This window comes from Anopheles ziemanni, chromosome X (genome assembly GCF_943734765.1).
Source record: "Anopheles ziemanni chromosome X, idAnoZiCoDA_A2_x.2, whole genome shotgun sequence".
NCBI classification, from domain to species: domain Eukaryota; kingdom Metazoa; phylum Arthropoda; class Insecta; order Diptera; family Culicidae; genus Anopheles; species Anopheles ziemanni.
Window position 1 is genome coordinate 3,911,466 of NC_080707.1, and position 18,285 is coordinate 3,929,750.

The 18,285-nt window shown below is 49.5% G+C and overlaps 2 protein-coding genes across 6 annotated transcripts in view; one reads left to right on the top strand and one right to left on the bottom strand.

Annotated features, from left to right (window-relative positions):
- Positions 1-1,599: 1,599 nt before the first annotated feature.
- LOC131290564 (uncharacterized) lies at positions 1,600-5,700 on the top strand. The gene is made up of 3 exons (XM_058319722.1): positions 1,600-1,704; positions 1,775-3,925; positions 4,222-5,700. The coding sequence occupies exons 1-3, from the start codon at positions 1,600-1,602 to the stop codon at positions 5,698-5,700; spliced, it is 3,735 nt and encodes a 1,244-aa protein (XP_058175705.1).
- A 5,031-nt stretch (positions 5,701-10,731) lies between these two features.
- Positions 10,732-18,285, bottom strand: part of LOC131291295 (high mobility group protein DSP1) — a 29,788-nt gene continuing 22,234 nt past the window's right edge. The window contains exons 1-7 of one of the 5 annotated variants that reach the window (XM_058320492.1): positions 13,893-14,618; positions 13,490-13,844; positions 11,934-12,074; positions 11,580-11,743; positions 11,184-11,358; positions 11,007-11,037; positions 10,732-10,925 (exon numbers count right to left, since the gene is read on the bottom strand). In XM_058320492.1, the coding sequence (XP_058176475.1) occupies positions 10,780-10,925; positions 11,007-11,037; positions 11,184-11,358; positions 11,580-11,743; positions 11,934-12,074; positions 13,490-13,844; positions 13,893-14,098 (1,218 nt within the window). In that variant the 5' untranslated portion in view covers positions 14,099-14,618 and the 3' untranslated portion in view covers positions 10,732-10,779. Of the gene's footprint in view, positions 11,038-11,183; positions 11,359-11,579; positions 11,744-11,933; positions 12,141-13,489; positions 14,619-18,285 lie in introns of those variants that run through there. The other 4 variants (XM_058320491.1, XM_058320490.1, XM_058320489.1 and 1 more) reach the window with 4 other exon arrangements.

Genomic DNA, 18,285 nt, shown 5'->3' on the forward strand with positions numbered 1-18,285 from the left:
GTGTTTTGGTTTTCGTCCGGCATGCGCAAGGACGTCCCTGTATCTGGCGAGCAGCAAAAAAAAAAAAACAGGGGACGAAGAAACGAAGAAATAAAAACTATTCTGGCCCAAAAGACACAGGATGCTGGTTAGCAGGATGTCGGGCAGGATATAACCGAAAGAGGAACCAGAAACCAACACGCACGACGGCCCAGAATCGACGCCGGAAAACACACACATGCGTCTGTGTGTCCCGCTTTTCGCTTCCTGCTGTGCGTACAACCTTCCGACATCCTTCAGCTTCAGAAGGATAAAACAAGGGACAGTTCGGTGGTCGGATCCGGCAGCACAGGTTGATTTGCTTTGGTTGATCGAAGCACATGATGTCTGAGTTGATAAAACAGGAAAAACAACCATCCTCGCGAATGGACAGCGAACCCAATCAGGAGAATACATCCATCCACAGCACGTTTTCCACTGCTCGACGAAATACTTCCAAAACACAGTCTTTTCTGTACCGAATTGTATGTGGTTTTTTGATTAGGCACTGCGCGTAATGTACTGTTTCGCGAATGTATCGTTTATGCCACTATGAAGTTGAAATAACTGCCGAGCAGGAAATGCGGCGGAAAAGGGATTGGACCGAACGTAAAGAATTTGTTTCGTAAAACAACAAAAATCAAACGAATCACGTACGGAATAGCAATCGCTGCCGACACTACTCGCTGCGAACCGCTCCGGATGATGCTTTCTGTTGAACTAATCCGTCTGCTTGCGGTCGCTTGTTGCGGGATCCGCTGGTTGAACCGCGCCACCTGCGGTGGTAACCACTATTGGCAGCACCGACGAAAAGTATTGGCATCGACATCACATGGTGCAAAACAGACGGCTTCAATAAATAGGTAATATTTATTTTTATCAAAAGAATCTAAATCACTTCACCTAATATGTATAGTTTAAGAGTTTCACTCATTGATTGAATATTTTAAAACACGTTTTCATACCATCTCCAACCATAAAAGTCGAGCGCTCCTGGTGGATAGTATTATGGCAAAATAACGACACAGCCCTGCACCGAGATGGCTGCTGTTAGAAAATCACGCAGTGTACTCGAATTATTTTTAAACAACGGAAATATATACATACTGACCGCTGGTCTGCTTTCATTAGTTTTATGTATTCTCGATTAATTTCCTTCGCTTCTTTCACGCTGGTTGATAATTGTACAGAGGCATATAAATTACCACCCGTTTGAAAAAAAGTTGAGGTCGTTACAAGTTAATAAGAAGACCAGTCAGTTCTCGCGATGCGGTTTTTAAAATGCCACACAAAAAGTAAACAGCACTTTGAAAAAAAAAATGAAGCACTACATTTTGCCCCTAGAGATAGTTTTCCCAACGGTGAAACAGTGTATAGTTCCCAACGTTTCAAAAAGTGAAAGTTTTCCGCAGTTCAGCCCTGCAACATCAAACAGCACATATGCATATACTAGAAACGTCAGAATACGCCGCCGCATCGTACGACATTGCGTTACAAAGAGCCTATTGGAATTTTGAATCCATCGGGGTAATATGTGCAACTTAAAGTGATAATAGAATAGGTGAAATTTAAAGCATTCGCATGGCCGTCGCCTGTATAACACCGCGCGATTTGGAGGATGCCGACTCCTGGCACGTTAAGCTCAAGGATGCCAAGAGGTTAGCCGATGTGGTGACGATTTGTATGGTAAGCTGAGAAACACACAAGGGTACATACTTGGTAGGGTGCTGACTGTTTTCGTTGCATTTTACCTTAGGAGATTTGCGCAAAATATGAACCGCAATTGTATCCACTTCGAGAGAAAGGAACGTATAACATCCTGAAGGGTCTCCTGTGGGCCGAAGATGTTCCACACACGCACCGGAAGCATATCTCCAAAGCGTTCTTCAGCTTGACTAAATTCGCTAGCAATCACGGCACAATGATGCGAGACAAAGCCGCTGCACTGGGTGCAAATGCGGAGGCTGTAGAACTTACGGATGAAGAACTGACTATCGTGTTGTACGGTATGATGCACTCCAAGTTTCTGAAACGGTTCGAAGATCATTCCGACTTAGCTTACGTGCCGTACCAGCCGAAATGTATGTTCCGGGCAGAAGCCAGCGGTTACACGCGCTGGTTCCACACTCTCGCGGAGTGCATGGTAATGGTGCTTGAACAACCGGAAAGCCTACCACGAAAATTTGATTATTCTCGGGATTATAATCACATTTGGAGAGTGGCGCTCGTTAACCTTGAGTCACCATATCATGGGGTACGCGAGGTCATGCTCCGACTGCTGAAGCAACTCGTAGCCCGCTTTCCCCTGATGCTGGTGGAAATTGAGGTATGGCACTGGCTGGACCGAAACAAGTACCATCTGCTGGCGTTACTTCTTCGCGAGAGTCCCTACAAGGAAGATTTGAAAGGTAGTGTGGCGTTCAGCGAGCTGGACAATGCGCTCGAGCAGTCGCTCCGCTATAAGCATCTGGTTAGCGGAGGCCAGGCGCTGCTGCGTGCATTGTCCGGCGAGCAGATGGACACTGTGTCATGGTTGGTGGCTTGGTTGGCAAGACTTGTCCGGTCTTGTGACATCGAACTGCTGCGCCGCATGGCCAAATACTGGTTCACCAGTCTGTCACCGAAATGCCATAGCGAGATTTTCAATCAACTCCAGCTTCACACGCTGCCACCGGATGAACACCAATTTCCGGCGTACCTGAACACAGGCGAGCACGATAGACTGTTCCTGCTAACGAATCTCTTCAAGCGCGAGTTTCACAAACAGTACGCCCACGTGGAGCAACTGCTGCAGATGCTGTGCCGGCTGGCTTACAACGAGCGGCCCCGGTCGACGGTGTCGTTGGAGCTGCTCATCAAAACGCTCACGTATCATATCGCCAACTGGCGCTGGGAACCGGCCAATAAGCGCCGGCTGCTCGACAATCTGCAGCGCTTCGTGTTGGAAGCAATCGAGAGACCCCGCAGTATGGCACTGTGCAACACGGTCGTGGAGCAGTGCCGTTGTTTGGTCGAGAAGAGCACCGATTCTACCAACGACATTCTGGTGCAACTCCTGTACGGCATGTACGAACGTTACTTGCGCCCGAGCACAGGCCAACAGTCGCGCTTCTCCTACCAGCAAACCATCACGGCGGTACGCCTGTTCAATCTGCTCGTCGGCCAGTGCTTCGAGTTTCCGCCGGCCCACCGTTATCAGCTAACGCCGCGTCCGGCAGCCCAATACGGTCCCTGGCTCGAGCATCTGCCCTCCACCATCAGCTCCGATCCCGCGAGCCGGCTGGTGGAATTCCGCGATGAGGTCTTCTCGCTCGACTATCTCCTGCACAGCGAGTACGACGACGTATGCTTCGCGGTGGCGGGCATGCTCTTCAACCAGCCGCGCGCCTTCTCCCTCGATGGGAGCCTTCTGGGGCGGCTTACGCACATCCACGCACACCCTTCGGCCGACCTCTACCCGGCCTTGCTTGCCGAGGCGGAACGCTGGGTGCAAAAGGCGATCGAATCCGTCCACCTGGATCTGTTCGCACTAGCCACGGAAGACGGCTCACAACTGCACCACGCCGTCGACCGTGCTACTCAGGTGTGCTTTGGCATTCCGGAGCTGCTGGACACCGGCGTCGACGCGATCGAGCCGTTCCGATGCGTGGCCCGGGCGGTCGGCTCGGTGGTGGGGTCCGTGCTGAGCTTGCTGAACGTTGCGCGACCCATCGTGCTCGGAGAGGTGACCGAATCGCCACTGATGGCAGGGACGAGCTTCGAAATCATGGAGTGCAGCATGCAGCTACTGCTGGATCGATCCCCCGAATGGGTCCGCATGCTAGCGAGCCGAGACTCGCCGGTCAGTTCGGTCGAAATTGCGCTGGCCAAGCGCTCGATGCAGGCCGAACTATGGAAGTCGCTACGCGTAAGTGTTTGGATAAGGGGATTCGTTTTATAAAATGTGTTTCGGGTATTTTTATTCTTCTTTCTGCCACCGCTTTTAATCACTCTGTGCATATACGTTCGTTGCCCCTCCGTGCCATGATCTTCGGCTATCCTGCTGGTGGTTCGATGTTTGAGTGAGTATGCTCAAACCACAAATGGACAGCTGAATAGCCGAAGATCGTGGCTGTAACTATATCTTTACTTCCCTCATCTTTGCTTTTATTCACATCTCTATCATGCTTTTCACACTAACCATTCTTTTCACATACATTGCAGGCGGTGGCGACTTTTACGGAAAAGTACGCGATTTGGCTGCTGGATCACTACGACCAGAATCCGGAGGAGGTCGACCAGGAGCTGGACTGCTGTATGAATCGGTTCGGAAACATCCTGCTTAACTGTTGCCATCGAGGTGCGATCGAATCGTCCGCTAGTTGTCTGACAAGGGTGGTGCGACGCATCATGCGGTACAAGGCCCAAACGTGCAGTCGTCTCGTGCCGGCCGCTGCGGCGGTACAAACGATCGGACATGTCGAGAAGCTGTTCCACAAGACGCTAGCAATGGAACCGGCTCAACGGAGCGACTTCCGGCGTGCCCGCGGATACCTCTTCCTGCTGCATAGTATCATGCAGGCGGAGGTGGAAGCCGGCGTCGAGGCTAATTCCCTGCTGTGTCACTACCTTCGACGGCACGTAATGCTGAGCGAGCGAGCAGCCGCGGAGCCGGTGGATCCGACGCTGCATCCGATTGGCGTGCTGGAGCTGCACCAGCTGAACCTGCTGATGAAGACGGCCTCGATGAAGGAGACGATGCTGCCGTACGTCGATCAGTTGACGGTGGTGGCGTTCGAGGCGTTCCGGCGCCCAGACTGGCCGGTGCGCAACGCCGCCCTGCAGCTCTACACGTCCTGCACGACGAAGCTGGCCGGTCAGCAGCAGCAGTGCGTCGACCCGAACTGTGACTGGCCACCAGCTTACGTGTCGCTAGATGAGGTGATATCCAAGCTTCCGCTCACCGTGGCCTACATCCAGCGAGCGCTGGACGGGGCTACAACCGTCGGAGCTTCTCGCTGCTCGACTTCTTTCCTGTTGCTGCTGCTCGAGTTTCTCGCCCGCTTCGAGTACCGTGGGTACGACTGGCTGGATGGAATGTGGTACCTGACCGTGGAAAACTTCCAGGCCTGCGTGTGGGACCTGCTGAGCCACGAACACGATCTCGTTCGCCGGCAGGCGGCCCGTTGCTACGCCCAGCTTATATGCTTCAAACTACAACCCGACCCATCCGACGAAATCTTCCTCGCCGAGGTCGACAGGCGGCTACGCGACCTCTTCACTGATGCGCTCTGCCACAATCGCCGGCATGGTCTCTGCCTGGCCCTCTACTTTCACGTGCGCCGGTACATCACGCTACGACACTTCACCCACACCCGAGCGCACCGCGAGCAGTACACACTTTCAGCCATCCGTTGTCTAGTGGCCAAGCGTCTTCCGCCCAATCACGGGCCATCAACGTCCTATCGGTATCGCACCACCCTGCTCGGCTTCCTGACCTACATCGGATTCAAGCGTACCGATCCGCTTCTATCGACACTGCTGCAGCACGATGCCGCAGCACCGAACGACCTCGGCAGGGACACGTTTCTGATGGCATGGGAACGCCAGCCAGCCGAACATGGCGAACATGGGACTTCCTCCGTCGCAATGCCGTACGAAATCGAACTCGAGCTAGACCACGACCCAGAACAGGACGACTAGCGGTGGTCCAAAGCTAACAGCACCGCGTGTGTTCACAACAATCGCTTACAAAAGAAATCAAACTAGCTGCTTAAACTACACATCACTAAATTGTCATCTTTTCGATTACTTCCTTTTGATTAGCTACTCCGGAGTGTACCCTTTTGCTCATACTAGCCGGTGCAACATACTCACCTATTTCATTCACACGTACAGTAGTTTCTTTTCTCCGCCATCACCTGGTTCTTTACAACGATTTCTTTCGCTTGCATTTCATTTGACATTCGATTACAGCTTATTCTTGTATTTACCTAGGTTAATCCAAATGGAATAAATAAAATGGCCAGTGGTCAACGACATGGGAAACGTTAATGTGATGTTGTGAAAATTGCATACCGTGATGACGAGGAAACAATGCGGGATGAAAGAAGAACTATCGCTTTTATTCGGTATAATTTTACAAAAATTAAGTTCTAAAGGATAATATTATAGGATGCCTTCTGCTTCTTTGCCGGGTCAATCGTGGTCGTTGACCTCGACGTACTCCACGCCCTCGTACATGTCTTCGTTGGCCTGCTGTTGCAGGGTGGCGACGGCGGTGACGGTTTCGTCCGGTGGGAGGATTTCGTCAGCAGTTAAATACGTAATTGTGTACTCCGGCAGTTCCTGCAACTGCAAAAGCGGGGAAACGGAAAGCATTGCGTTACCATTGCGGCCAGCCAGTTGGATCTACGATTTGCTTACCTCCATCTGCGGATATAGGGCGGTGAAAGTGAAATCTCCTATTTGCATGCTCGTCATTGCCTGCTCCGGCGTAGGAGTAACGTCCTGCTGCTGCGGCAGATTCAGGCCGGAAGGGCCTCCTTCATCCTTAACCACAATACATGTCTTTGCATACTCCGTCATTTCCTACAAGGAGCAAAGGCGAAACAAATAGAATTACGTCAGCCAGTTTGATGCACGGTTTGCACAATGGATACTAGGGGGCAACAGCGTCCGGAAAGCACTCAGTTACCTGCTCGTATCGCAGCTTGTCGCGCTCGGCCATCTGTTCGTACTTCTGACGCACCACATCATCCGCTTCGGACCACATTCGACCGAGCACCTTGGAGATACCACCGAAGCTTAACTGCGGGTTCAACTCCTTCGCCGTTTTCCGCTCATCGAAGCAATAATAGAAAAACGCTGTGCTATTTTGGAAAGAAAAACAGTGTTAGATTAGGCTGTTCGAGTTTGCCATGTCCTATGGGTGAAGAAAACACTCTTTAGAAAACTTGTATTAGGAAGTGATTTGCTGTCGTTTCTGTTAAACTATTCCATCCTGCCCAAAACCATGCATGTTTAACACTGTTCGTAAGCAATTGCCCTTTGTGTTTGCAGGCCGGCTTTTTTTCTTTAGGTGCGTCAGATGAAACCAAACCATTCGATGTCCAGACAGATATACTCCCGATTATCGTGGATTCCTGGCGTCGGTGATGTTACTTACAGCGCCCGCTTCGGTTCATTCGGGTCCTTTGTCCTCTTTTGTTTTTTGCGTCGCATAGTCATGGCCTTTGATGGCTGGCTGTTTTGCATCTCCTCTATGTATTGGTTGTACTCCTGCGTGTAGCGTTCCTTGTCCTGCTGAGCCTTCACGTAAAACTGCTCCTTCTCTATATCCGGCAGCATCTATAAAAAGCGAAAGCGAAGGACAGTGAGGGCGATTTTTTTAACATTAGCTTGAGCGAGCGTGTGTATGATACGCCCCTGGGATACGCCGTTTCCCGTTTGCGCGAACCCCCTTTGTCCAATCACGAGAATTAACTCTTCTAATTACTTACATTCCACTGCCGTGCGCACTTTCTAGCGAACTCGGAAAATCGGATAATCTGCCCCTGTTGGACTTGCTCCTCCCGGCAGGCTTGTAAGAAGAATGCGTAAGCCGTTAGGCGTCCCCTTGGCTTTTTAATAACTCCCATATGGCCGGTGACGCCGTCTGCATCCATCTTATGATTCTGTGGGAAAATAGGGGAGACGGATTAGCGAATTGCAACTCGAAAACGAATGCAGTGAGGCGGCACTACAAACCGAGGACATTTTTTCACTCCAAATTGTGGTCGTAAATGGTACAAAAGCAAAAAATTTCACTAAGCGCATACTTACCATGGCGTCCGCGTCTTCGCTGTGAAAGTAATGAAAATTTGTGGCGTCTTGTTTCCTGCGTACGCTGAACATTCTATGACATCTTTGCGTTTTTCAACCACCTAACCGCCGTTTCGATTTATGCTGGTTGTACATACCTTGGATTCGAACGGAACGTTGAAGCGCAGTAGAAACCGTTACAGGATAAATGGGGTCATTTTCACCGATAACTTACGCTTGATGATAATTTTTTCCTTCAATTTGATATTTTCATATAATTCCAGGCGAATTCAATGTCAAATTTTCCCAGTTCGCGATTCGCCAGGCCAGTATCAGTACAAATGTTATGGTTTACATATTTTCAAACTCTACTGTTGCGTTATTTATTACCGCTTCACTTTTTTTCTTGTGTTTTTTTGTTTGTTTGTTTGTTTGTTTAAACGAGTACATTTCTTTTTCCCTTTTCATGTGCATCCTCTGCCGACGACGTCTGTCCTATTTATCAATGCAATATTTGTTGTTTGTTTTTTTCTCCTCCACTGCCTTTCTCAACTATTCTCTAGTGTCCGATGTTCTCTCTTGTAAGCTTATGATGATTTTATATTTTTTGTTTGTTTGTTTGTTTTTTTATTTATTTTTTTGCAGTTTTGTGTTGTTTTTGTTTGTTTGTTTGTATTCAATGCGGTACTGTACTTCAAATTGTATGTCGACTTTTTTTACGAGGGCCCCTCTGCGACAGAAGATTCTATCCATCTTCCCGCTGCAACTCTTGTTCTCTCGATCTCCCTTTAGCCCTTCCTCTCCACTCGCTCTGGTTTTCTGCATTTCGGGCCCAATCGATATTTCCATGCCTTACATCTTAGTTGCTCTTTTCAACGTCCATTGCTTTCCGTGTTTTTCTTCTGTTTTGTCTTGACCGCACGCGCGGCAGCAGCAAGAACGGAGCCGGGAAGCAAGAAACACAAAAATAACTAAAACGTATTTAAAAAAAATTGGGTTCTTTTAATTCTATAAAAATATGGTTCATCGATGACAAATGGAAAAAGCGGAGAAATTAAAAAAGAAAATTAAACGTTAAGTAAATCGAACTATCGTCAAATTTGAATTCAGACTAATACTCCTTCCCATGTTATGCCCTACCTGTTTACCTTCTTCGACTTCTCCTTGTCTCTCTCTTTCTCTCTCTCTCTCTCTCTCTTCTTTCCCTCACAAACTCGAGCGCCTTTTTTATCTAGCCTGCACTTCCGCTTCCTTTTACTGTCCGTAAATTTTCATTTCTGCATTTTATTATTCTCATATTAAACATTACTACTATAAAATTTTACTTTCGATTTTGTTACACACCCACCCTATCATATCTCAATACAACATTGTACTGGCGTTTTACAATGTTCCTTTTTTTTTCTTGAGAATCGCATTTAGTTTACTTTTCATATTGAAGTGCTTGTTTTTTGTGTTGCCTTTTTATTTTCTTCTTCCTCACTCGCGCGCATTTTTTTTAATTCTTATCATCTCCCAACTTTTACTGGTGGTGTGTTGGTTGTGTGTGTGTGTGTGTGTAATTTGTGTGTTTGTGTGTGTCTGTGGTGTTTTCCACCGGTGCGTTTCGGGAAATGCAGACATGCAGCTCGTGTTCCCTTCCGAACATAAGAAAAAAAAAACGTAGAAAGCTGGAAGGATAAAGTAACCACTATACTAACAACAAAAAAAAAAACTAAACACATACAACGAGAAGTGTGTTCAAGCGCCTCCCTGAACCCGAATGGGGCCAGACCAGGCGTACCACCAGGTCGAACCGAATGTACACACCGCATCATGTTCCTTATCAGCTTAGTATGATATCTCGCCAACCACATGCATTCACCTGTCGCCAGGATGCGCCCGCCATATGCCCTGCACAGTACAACGTTGCACACTGGTTTGTGGGTTGATTCGTGCATAAAACGGAAAACCATAACGCAACGCAAAAAAAAGAAAGTCGAAGTAACATCGCCACGATTTTTTTTTCCTCTAGATATGGATTGCTTATATTATGAATCAAGTTTGTTTTGACAAATGTTTCTTAGTTCCAACATCATTCGCGCGTGTCCGTATTCTACCTGTCTCGCTAACTCTTGCTATGGCCTACCTGGTGAGAAATGTACTGTCGTTTCCTCGCGGGAGGACTGGCGCAGCGTTTGTCGTGCAGTTCGCTGCCGGGCGATAATAAGGAAAGGATAATGAAAAAGGGAAAAACTAACGACTAAACCTAAGCGTGCTCGGGCGCCATTCGGGCACTGTCCTATCTTCCTATCCTATCGGTTCACCAAAGGGAGACAAATTGGTACGCGGATGCAATTTTTACACGCCCATACTTCCTATTCGCTCGTTTTATTTTTCATTCCCGCAAAGCCAATCGCGTGCAACTTATAAGGAGCAAAATACCAGCTTTCGTCTGGTAAGAAGTGAGTTTCGAATTAAGGAAAAACATTCGTTTGTGTTCGGATCTTCCGGAAGATCGATCGCGGGGAACATATGGTGGCTTCCTAGCGCTTTGGGCACACTCCTGTCTGGCAGAACCTGCTGTTGGGTTGGGTTGGTAAATTTGTGTAGGGTTCGTCTCCTATTTGCCTTCTCTCCCTGGCTAATCCTTAATGATGATAATGATTTGTGTGGTTGTGTTTGTGTATGTGTGTGTATTTCTGTGTGTGAGTGAGTGTGTTTTTCTGTTTTTTCCTCTCTTCTGTGGTGTGTGTGTGTGTGTTTTCTAAATGATGGCGTAGATTTAATATCATCATTTTTTTACATAAAAGGAATTCGGTTATAAGATTAATTTTTTGTATCTTTTTTTGTGTTGTTTTCTTTTGCTTTTTTTCTTTTCTTTTGTTTTGATGCTGCATCTCTCTATCTCCCGCATCCTTGTGTCGGGGCCCTCTCCCCCTCCACCCCCCATCCGCCGCTTCCGCGGGGAGACCGAGAGCCGGGCTTTTTTTTCCCGCTTTACTCATTATCGTCCTCATCGCCCTCGTCCTCGTCGTCGTCGTCGTCGTGCTGCTGTTGCACGGCGGCGGCGGCAGCGGCGGCGACGGCGGCGGCTTGGTGCGCTTGGACGACCTGGGCCTGTAGCTGGGCGGCGGCCGCCTGTTGTACGTGCTGCGGGAGATGCTGGAGACCGGCCTGCTGCAGCTGCTGCGGCAGGTTCAGACCGGGGGTACCACCTTGTTCATTTTTACACTTCATCTTATACTCCGTCATCTCCTGCAAGTGCCCAAACGATGGAGCGGGGAAACGGAAACAAGGGAAGCATTGTGTCAGCGTTTGGGGAAAAGTCAGCTTTCTCCACGAGTTTTCGTATGTAATCGAGAACATACGCGCAGAGAAAGGGGGAAGGGAGACTCAATTACCTGCTCATATCGCTGCTTATCCTTCTCGGCCATCTGTTCGTACTTCTGCTTGATCTCGGCGTCCATGTCGGACCACTTCCGGCCGAGCTCCTTGGCGATATCGCCGACACCGTACTCCGGGTTCAGAGCCTTCACCTTATTTCGCTCATCGTGGCAGAACCAGAAGAAGGCCGACCTGATTTGGAAGACAAAACAAACAAGGTGTTAGGTTGGTCTCGTTTCCCATCCCCTGACGAAGAGAGCTCGGGTCTAGCCTCCGGTGAGGCAGCAGGAGAGTTTTACTGCAGTTTCTGTGAAACTTAACAATTCTTTACCAACGTAAGTAGGAAATGAAATAGCTAAATCTCGAGCCAAACAAGCTCCTGCTACCCATGGATCCCTGTATGTATGACTTACAGCGAACGCTTCGGCGCATTCGGGTCCTTGAACTGCTTCCGCTTCTTGCCGCGGCCAACCACGGCACCCTTCGGTGGCACGTAGTTCTGCATCTCCTGCTCGTATCTTGCCTTGTCCTTTTCGGCCATCTCGTGGAAGCGTTGCTTCTCCTTGTCCAACATCGTCTGGCACAAGAAGAAACGGGGGAAACGAAGGGAAAGTGAGGAAGAGTTTTTATCTCGGTACCGCACGTCCGTACGCGCATCACAACACGGGCCGGCGCAGACAGCGCAGCCTCCTGTCTGCGTCGCCACACGTCCGGCTTGGCCTATCAACCAACCAAACCAGCAAACGCCAATTAAGTCTCCTAATTACCTTCCATCGCTCCGCGCACTTTCGCGAGAATTCGGCAAATATTACTTGCTCCTCCGGGTGCTTTTTCTTGTGCTCCTCGCGACAGGTTTGTACGAAGAATGCGTACGCCGTCATACGCCCCCTCGGCTTATTGTCCTTCACCTTACCGCCGGTGACGTTGCCGGCAACCATCTTACCCTGCATCGGGGCCTGCACATGCGTTTGATTCTGCAACGATAACGGAAAGATAAGCAAATACTCATTAGAATCGAAAACAAAAATGGGAGACGCTGAGAAGACATCATACGTCGAACAAGTACAGCAAGCTGTGAACGAATCGATTATCAACACCAAATGATGAGCCCGAAATAGGCACCGCCCGTATACGTACCATGGTGTAGGGTCCTCGTTTCACTATAGTTTAATGTTTTTTCGAACGCGTTTTAGCATTAAAGAGCTTGTGGAAATTTACCAGCTTTTGAAATTTGAAATTTTAAAAATTTCAACCGGCCCGGTGAAAATTCCATGGCGTATTGTCATAATTGACGCAGCAACCTATGCGTTTTTGTCGTGCGTAACGCGTTTGAACGCGACGTTGGAGTGCGAAAGAACTTGCTCCATGAAAGTGTGCACCGTTGCCGAAGAACACTTCCTTTCGCTACTGTTCGATCCCATATTGTTTATTAATAAATTTCAACGTGATTTGCGTTATGAAATGCCAAAAACTGGATAAAATTACGCAGCTCGTGCGTTGTGCATTGTAGCACACCTTGGTGGTAAGAACCTTGGGTGCACGATCGCACAAGGGGTTTGAGCGATTTTCCAGCCCTTTGTGAATGCTGTCACAGTGATCCGTGCTCGTGGATAAATATTGCCAGTGTACCAATTAAGTTTGGTGCGCAAATGCGTAGCATTGAAATCATTTTATTGTGCGAACATATGCTTTTGCTACCGAAGTAGCAATTGAGCGAGAAAATTGATCGATCGCACGTTTTGAAAGCAAGCGAACAACAAAGCGTGCTGTTTCCTCCAGCTAAGAATCGGAAGAGTCCACTGTGCGAGCTGCGTGAAAATGTGACAGTTCTGTCACTGCATCATGGCGAGCGATCATGTTCGGACGCGTTCAGAACGTTTTAGTGTTGAAAGCGATAAATGCGTTCTTTTGCGTTTTGGTTTCGTTCGTGGAAACGTTGCTTGTGAACCTCCCGAAGCCCCACGAGCAATGGTGGACGTGGGAAATGTTCGGCGTTGGAAAAAGTGAGTGGAAAACGTCGCTTACGACGTTGGCTTCCGGCATCAGTGCGTTATTGTCGTAGCTGCTTGGACAATCAAGTTACCGGGGTAAGTAAACGATCGCCATGGCGTATTTCCGTAACGTTCTCTGCGTTGAGGAAGCAGTACAAAGCAGAATCAATTCGGAATCCAGCCCCCCGAGGTATTTTGTTGGCGTTACTTTCATGGGGTTGTTTGTGGGGGGTGCCGCCATGACATGACGCTTCCCGAGGAAACGGGGGTTCCGGCGCCGTCTTCGCCCCGGTCGTCGGCGTCGTCGTGTGGTGGTGGTGTATGTGTAAAGCACATACGGATAAGGGAGATGGGGGACGTACCTGATGTTGCTGGGTTTGCTGTTGCTGCTGTTGCTGCTGTTGCTGCTGCTGCTGTTGCTGCTGCTGTTGCTGCTGCTGCTGCAGGGAATTGTCGAGCGCGTTCTGGCCGCCCGGGTACCACCATTGGGTGGTGGGCGCGGTGCTGGACATGGTCGGCGGGTCGCCGGGCCGCGCCACGACCGTGCTCATGCCGAGCCGGTAGTCGTAGGGTGCGTTCGAGGTGGACACCGTCACGCCCGACATCGTGGTGACCGGGTTCTGAAAGCTGTTGGCCATTTTGTACGAAAACAGCTGCTGCGTGGCGGACGTGGACGTTGTGCTGTTGCTCCGGGCGCTGTCGTTCTGCTGCTGCTGTTGGCTCTGTTGCTGCTGCTGCTGCTGTTGCTGCTGTTGCTGCTGCTGCTGGACCGCCACCTGGTGCTGCAGTTGGGCCTGCTGCTGGGCGAGCTGCTGTTGGTGGTGTTGATTGATAAGATGCTGATGATGCTGCAGTGTTTGCTGTTCCGTCGACGAGATGGCACCCGGCCACCAGACAGCGTCCTCACGCGTACCCCAAGCACCGCGATGGTGCTCCGACATCTTCCTCCTGCTGCTGCACCGACAACACGACGCGTACGCAGCACGTTTGCGGCACACGCACGTTCACCTCTGCTCCTTCAGCTGCCAAACACCACGGCTTGGCTGATCTCGCGGCGGGTTTGTCACTCGGGAAGGCAGGCTGCCCTAACCGCTGGCACAAGGCACAACGAGACGTACGCAACAACAACAATGGGGAAGACCGCTTCCCCACCGAATCCACCACACCGAAAGGCACACGCGGGGGACCGTCGTACACTAGCACACTATCGCGCGCGCGCGCGCTCCCGTGCACTAAACAATCCTGTGGGCTCTTGGCCCTCTCGCACACACCTCGGCACACAAACGCACGGACGGGGGAACACGCGGGTCTCCTGCCCGGACTTATCGTCGGATGAGGCTGCAGAACAACGGGATGAGCCGACCCAGTGTGCGTGTTTGTGTGTGTTTGTCTATCGGGTGTATGATCCTTCTATCCACCGGTGGCCACCTTCTCCACCACCTCCACCTGCTCTACAACCCTTTCTGCGGCGCTCCTTATTTCTTCCCCTTTCTTCCACCGCCCAGAGATTTCTTGCCAACCGTGCCGGCCCGCTGTGCTTCCGTTTCCTCTCTAGCACCTTGGTCTGCTCGCAATGTTGGAAGTACTTCCTCCGCTACCGCACCCCACACTACTGCTTCCACAACCACGACCCGCACTGGCTTTCTTCGACGACGAGCTGCACCGCACAACAGGACGAACGACCGCTCGCCATGAGGGGTGCATGGGTGCTGGTGGTGACGATTGCGGGCAGGGTTGCTGTTGACAACGGCGTTTGTTGGTGTTTACGTTGATGGTGTGCTGTTATTGAGGCGGGTACTGCTTGCTGGTACGCACAATAGCGTGATTGTTGTTGCCGTGTTGGTAGTTCTCGAACACTTCTGCTCCCTCTCTCGCTTGCTCTCGGTATTTTGTTTTTTTTTTGTCACTCACTTCAGTACACACTAGTAACGCACAAATATGTTTGTTTTGCCACTTCGTTTTAGCTGCAAAATATATGTTGTATTTTATTAAACAAAAGCTCCCATTGCAGGTCCCATTTGTTCGTAGGGTTTTATGTTCTTCTTTTCTCACGCAACTTTCACTGTGTGTGTGTGTTTGTCTCTCGAAGGCAACGATTTGGGGCAGGGCAACTCGGGGCCCCGGAACGGTATCCGGACATGGACGCAGCACGTCTGGTACTGCCTGAGCTGCCTAACCCTAGCCCTAGCAGTTCCCAGCTCTCTGATGCTGTGAACGCAAAATTGCTTGCCAAGGCGACGCCGAACCGCACGCGCCCAAGGACCTGCTCACTCTCTCTCTCTTTCTCTGCCTCTCTTTAGTTTTTTTTCATACTAGTTTTCCTTTCGGTTAAAATACCACAGCATCCAAACGCAAGTAGCAGTAGCGGCAGCAGTAGCAGTAAAAATTGAAACAATGCGAATCACAACAAGTCTCTGAAGCAACTTTCGAAAGGGCATGACATTTGGTCCGCTTGGAAGTTATAAGTTCCGCCAGGAGCGGAACACACGGACGGAGATCACGTCACGTTGTGAAACGGACACGTCACGAAAGTTTACCCAATATTCCTGGCTGGCTTGGTAGAGAGTCTCCTCGTATAAGACCCCCCAACTCAGCAAGCAGAAGTAACAAAACAAAAAAGAAAATATCCAACAAAAAAAGCAAGAACGGATAAAACTTGATACCGAGAAAAGAGAAACACTCTTTCCGACTGTCACGCGGATGCGCAATGAGTTTTCCACGAAAACAAACACGTGCCAGGTTGGTTTTGCACAATTGTGCACGTGTACGATTCGAACGCACACACACACACATACGCGACGGGCAAGGCGAGCATCAAAAGGACGAAACGATGGTTGTTGTTGGAGTGATATTTTTCATTTGAACGTGTTCGACCTCAAGTTTGGGTTTTGTTGGAAGCCCCCAAGTTCTTGGAAGTGGGAGAGTTTTATAAGAGCGAAACAAAACAGGACCCACTGTGTGCAATACAAAATGGCTGCAGTTGGTAGGTTGGGATGAAAACACCAACGAAAAGGGGAAAAAAACGAAAAAGAAATAAGGAAAACCCGTGCTGAAAATTTTCCCTGGCGGGCAGCGGAATGGTTGCGCGCGCGTGTGAAAACGAGTACGCGCGAAAGCGAGACGGACCACCACCACCACCACCACCACGACAGCGCGAGCAGCGGCGGTTGGTGGTGTGTGCGCGGCAACCGAAAAAACCGCACGGGCTTCACGCACCGACCGCAAGAGGGAGCGCGCGCGCGAACTCAGGACGATTTGTTCGCTTGGGAAAAGAATAAGGGCCTACATTGTTTTGGGGCTGGCATTCTGGCCGCCCCATTGGCCTGGTGTAGTAAAACACTCAGGATTGTATTCCAGTTCTTGTTTCTTCTGAAGCGTTGCCAAAAATAGTAAACAATGTGGTACATGGGAAGGTTTATCTCATTTTTAACTCGCCCTTTTTGCACTCCCCAAGAAGCAGGGACAATTGAAGGAATGAATGAATATCCATTAACGAAAAACTGCAGGATTATTGTTAATCGATGGCACAACTAAATAGCAAAAGCTGTACAAGTGCTGTTGTTGTTAACCCAATACTTCCCTAATTCCCTGATGATCCTCCGACATTCATATGATGCCAACAAAGTAGTCATAGTTCTATGGTTGGTCACGTTCTCAATGCTGCCAACCAGCACGACACATCGTTTATTTCGGATGAGCAGCAGCTCATACCGGTAACGGTACTGCACACCTGGCAGCTCATCACAGCCTCAAGCGCAGGATGGTAAAAATATACCACAACAACCCGTACAACTTGGTTACTGCGGCCCATTGCAGCGGCACATCGCTTACTTACTTTCGGTGCCCAAGTAGGCGGGATTGCGTGCAAATCTTTCGACTGGAAAGATGGAACAAACAGGGGTGAGGCTGTTCAAAACAATAAGTTTGTTTGATATGTGCGCAACAACGTAGCTGGGATGATCTTTCCACGTTGTGCTGGTTCGGTAGAACACCACAATTTAAGTGTAACCGGCTATTGCATTGAGCCTTGCTTGAAAGAAGGACACGTTTGGAAGGAGGTGTGAATAGCAAAGCCTCAGTACTTTTGGTAGCGAACAAAGCTTTTCTTACAGTTATTGTTTGCAGTTCCGTTCCCTCGCTGTAAGAGATGTTTGCTTGAGGCAGGAGGGTGTTCCACTATTCTTTGATGTTTTGTTATAATTTCCCGACAATCCGCTACCATAGCATATTGATCCAGCATATGCGAGGCGTTGCTCACTCTCTTTCAGCCAGGAACCGAGGCAATGGAACGTGCAAGGATAAGATTCCGCCGCATTCCGGTGTCCTCAGCGGCGTAGAGTATGTGATGCAGTATGCCGTTGGTTCGCTGCGCAGCAGCAGCACCAAGCACTGGCATAAGCAAAATGGAGGACGGAACATGGTCCGTCTGAGAGCGTGTGCCCAAGGTGCCCCAAAAGGTAAAAAACATAACAACACGTTCGCCGCTCACCCAGGGGCGAGAAGAAGCGTTAACAAAAAAAAAAACGAGAGCCAAAATGTGCGGGCATGTGCAGCTCGGCAAAAACGCACACGCGTTCTATATCAGATTATCTTTCATCCCAGTTTTCTGGCCTCTCCGCAAGAAAAAAAGTGAGTTCTCCGCTTCAGAGTTTGCTAACAATTTGGGCAAATTCTCCCAAGAGTCCGCCGGAGAAGGGTGGGGAGGGTTCATTTGATATCTTTTTCGATAAATTTGAATCGATCAATTCGGTTCCGTGTACAATCGGGCTGGAAACAGAAAAATAGAATTTCTAAAAAAGACCGGCAGGAAACATCCATTCGCCGTGCGCTGACATTGCTGGAAGCCCGCGACGCCATAGCCGTAGCACGTCGCAAAGGACGCTTGGCTGTGTTCGTCCCAAAACGAACAAAATGGAAGCAGTGCGAGCGGGACAGCTCGCGTAAGAAAACAAAAGCGAAGGAAAGAACGAGAGGGGTGTAGGGAGAAAAAAAACCCTCACTACTACCATCACATCTGGAGCGTGTAGAAAAACAAGCAGGACACACACGGCTGAGAAAAGTCCCCAGTATATATATGTGTGTGTGTGTGTATGTGTTGGATGGAGGCACTGTGTAGGTATGCCTCTTC

Bases quoted from the DNA above. Each gene is read 5' to 3' on its own strand.
- LOC131290564 (XM_058319722.1), top strand. From the start codon at position 1,600: ATGGCCGTCGCCTGTATAACACCGCGCGATTTGGAGGATGCCGACTCC. The intron at 1,705-1,774 runs GTAAGCTGAGAA...ATTTTACCTTAG, and splicing joins ATGTGGTGACGATTTGTATG to GAGATTTGCGCAAAATATGA. The intron at 3,926-4,221 runs GTAAGTGTTTGG...CATACATTGCAG, and splicing joins AACTATGGAAGTCGCTACGC to GCGGTGGCGACTTTTACGGA.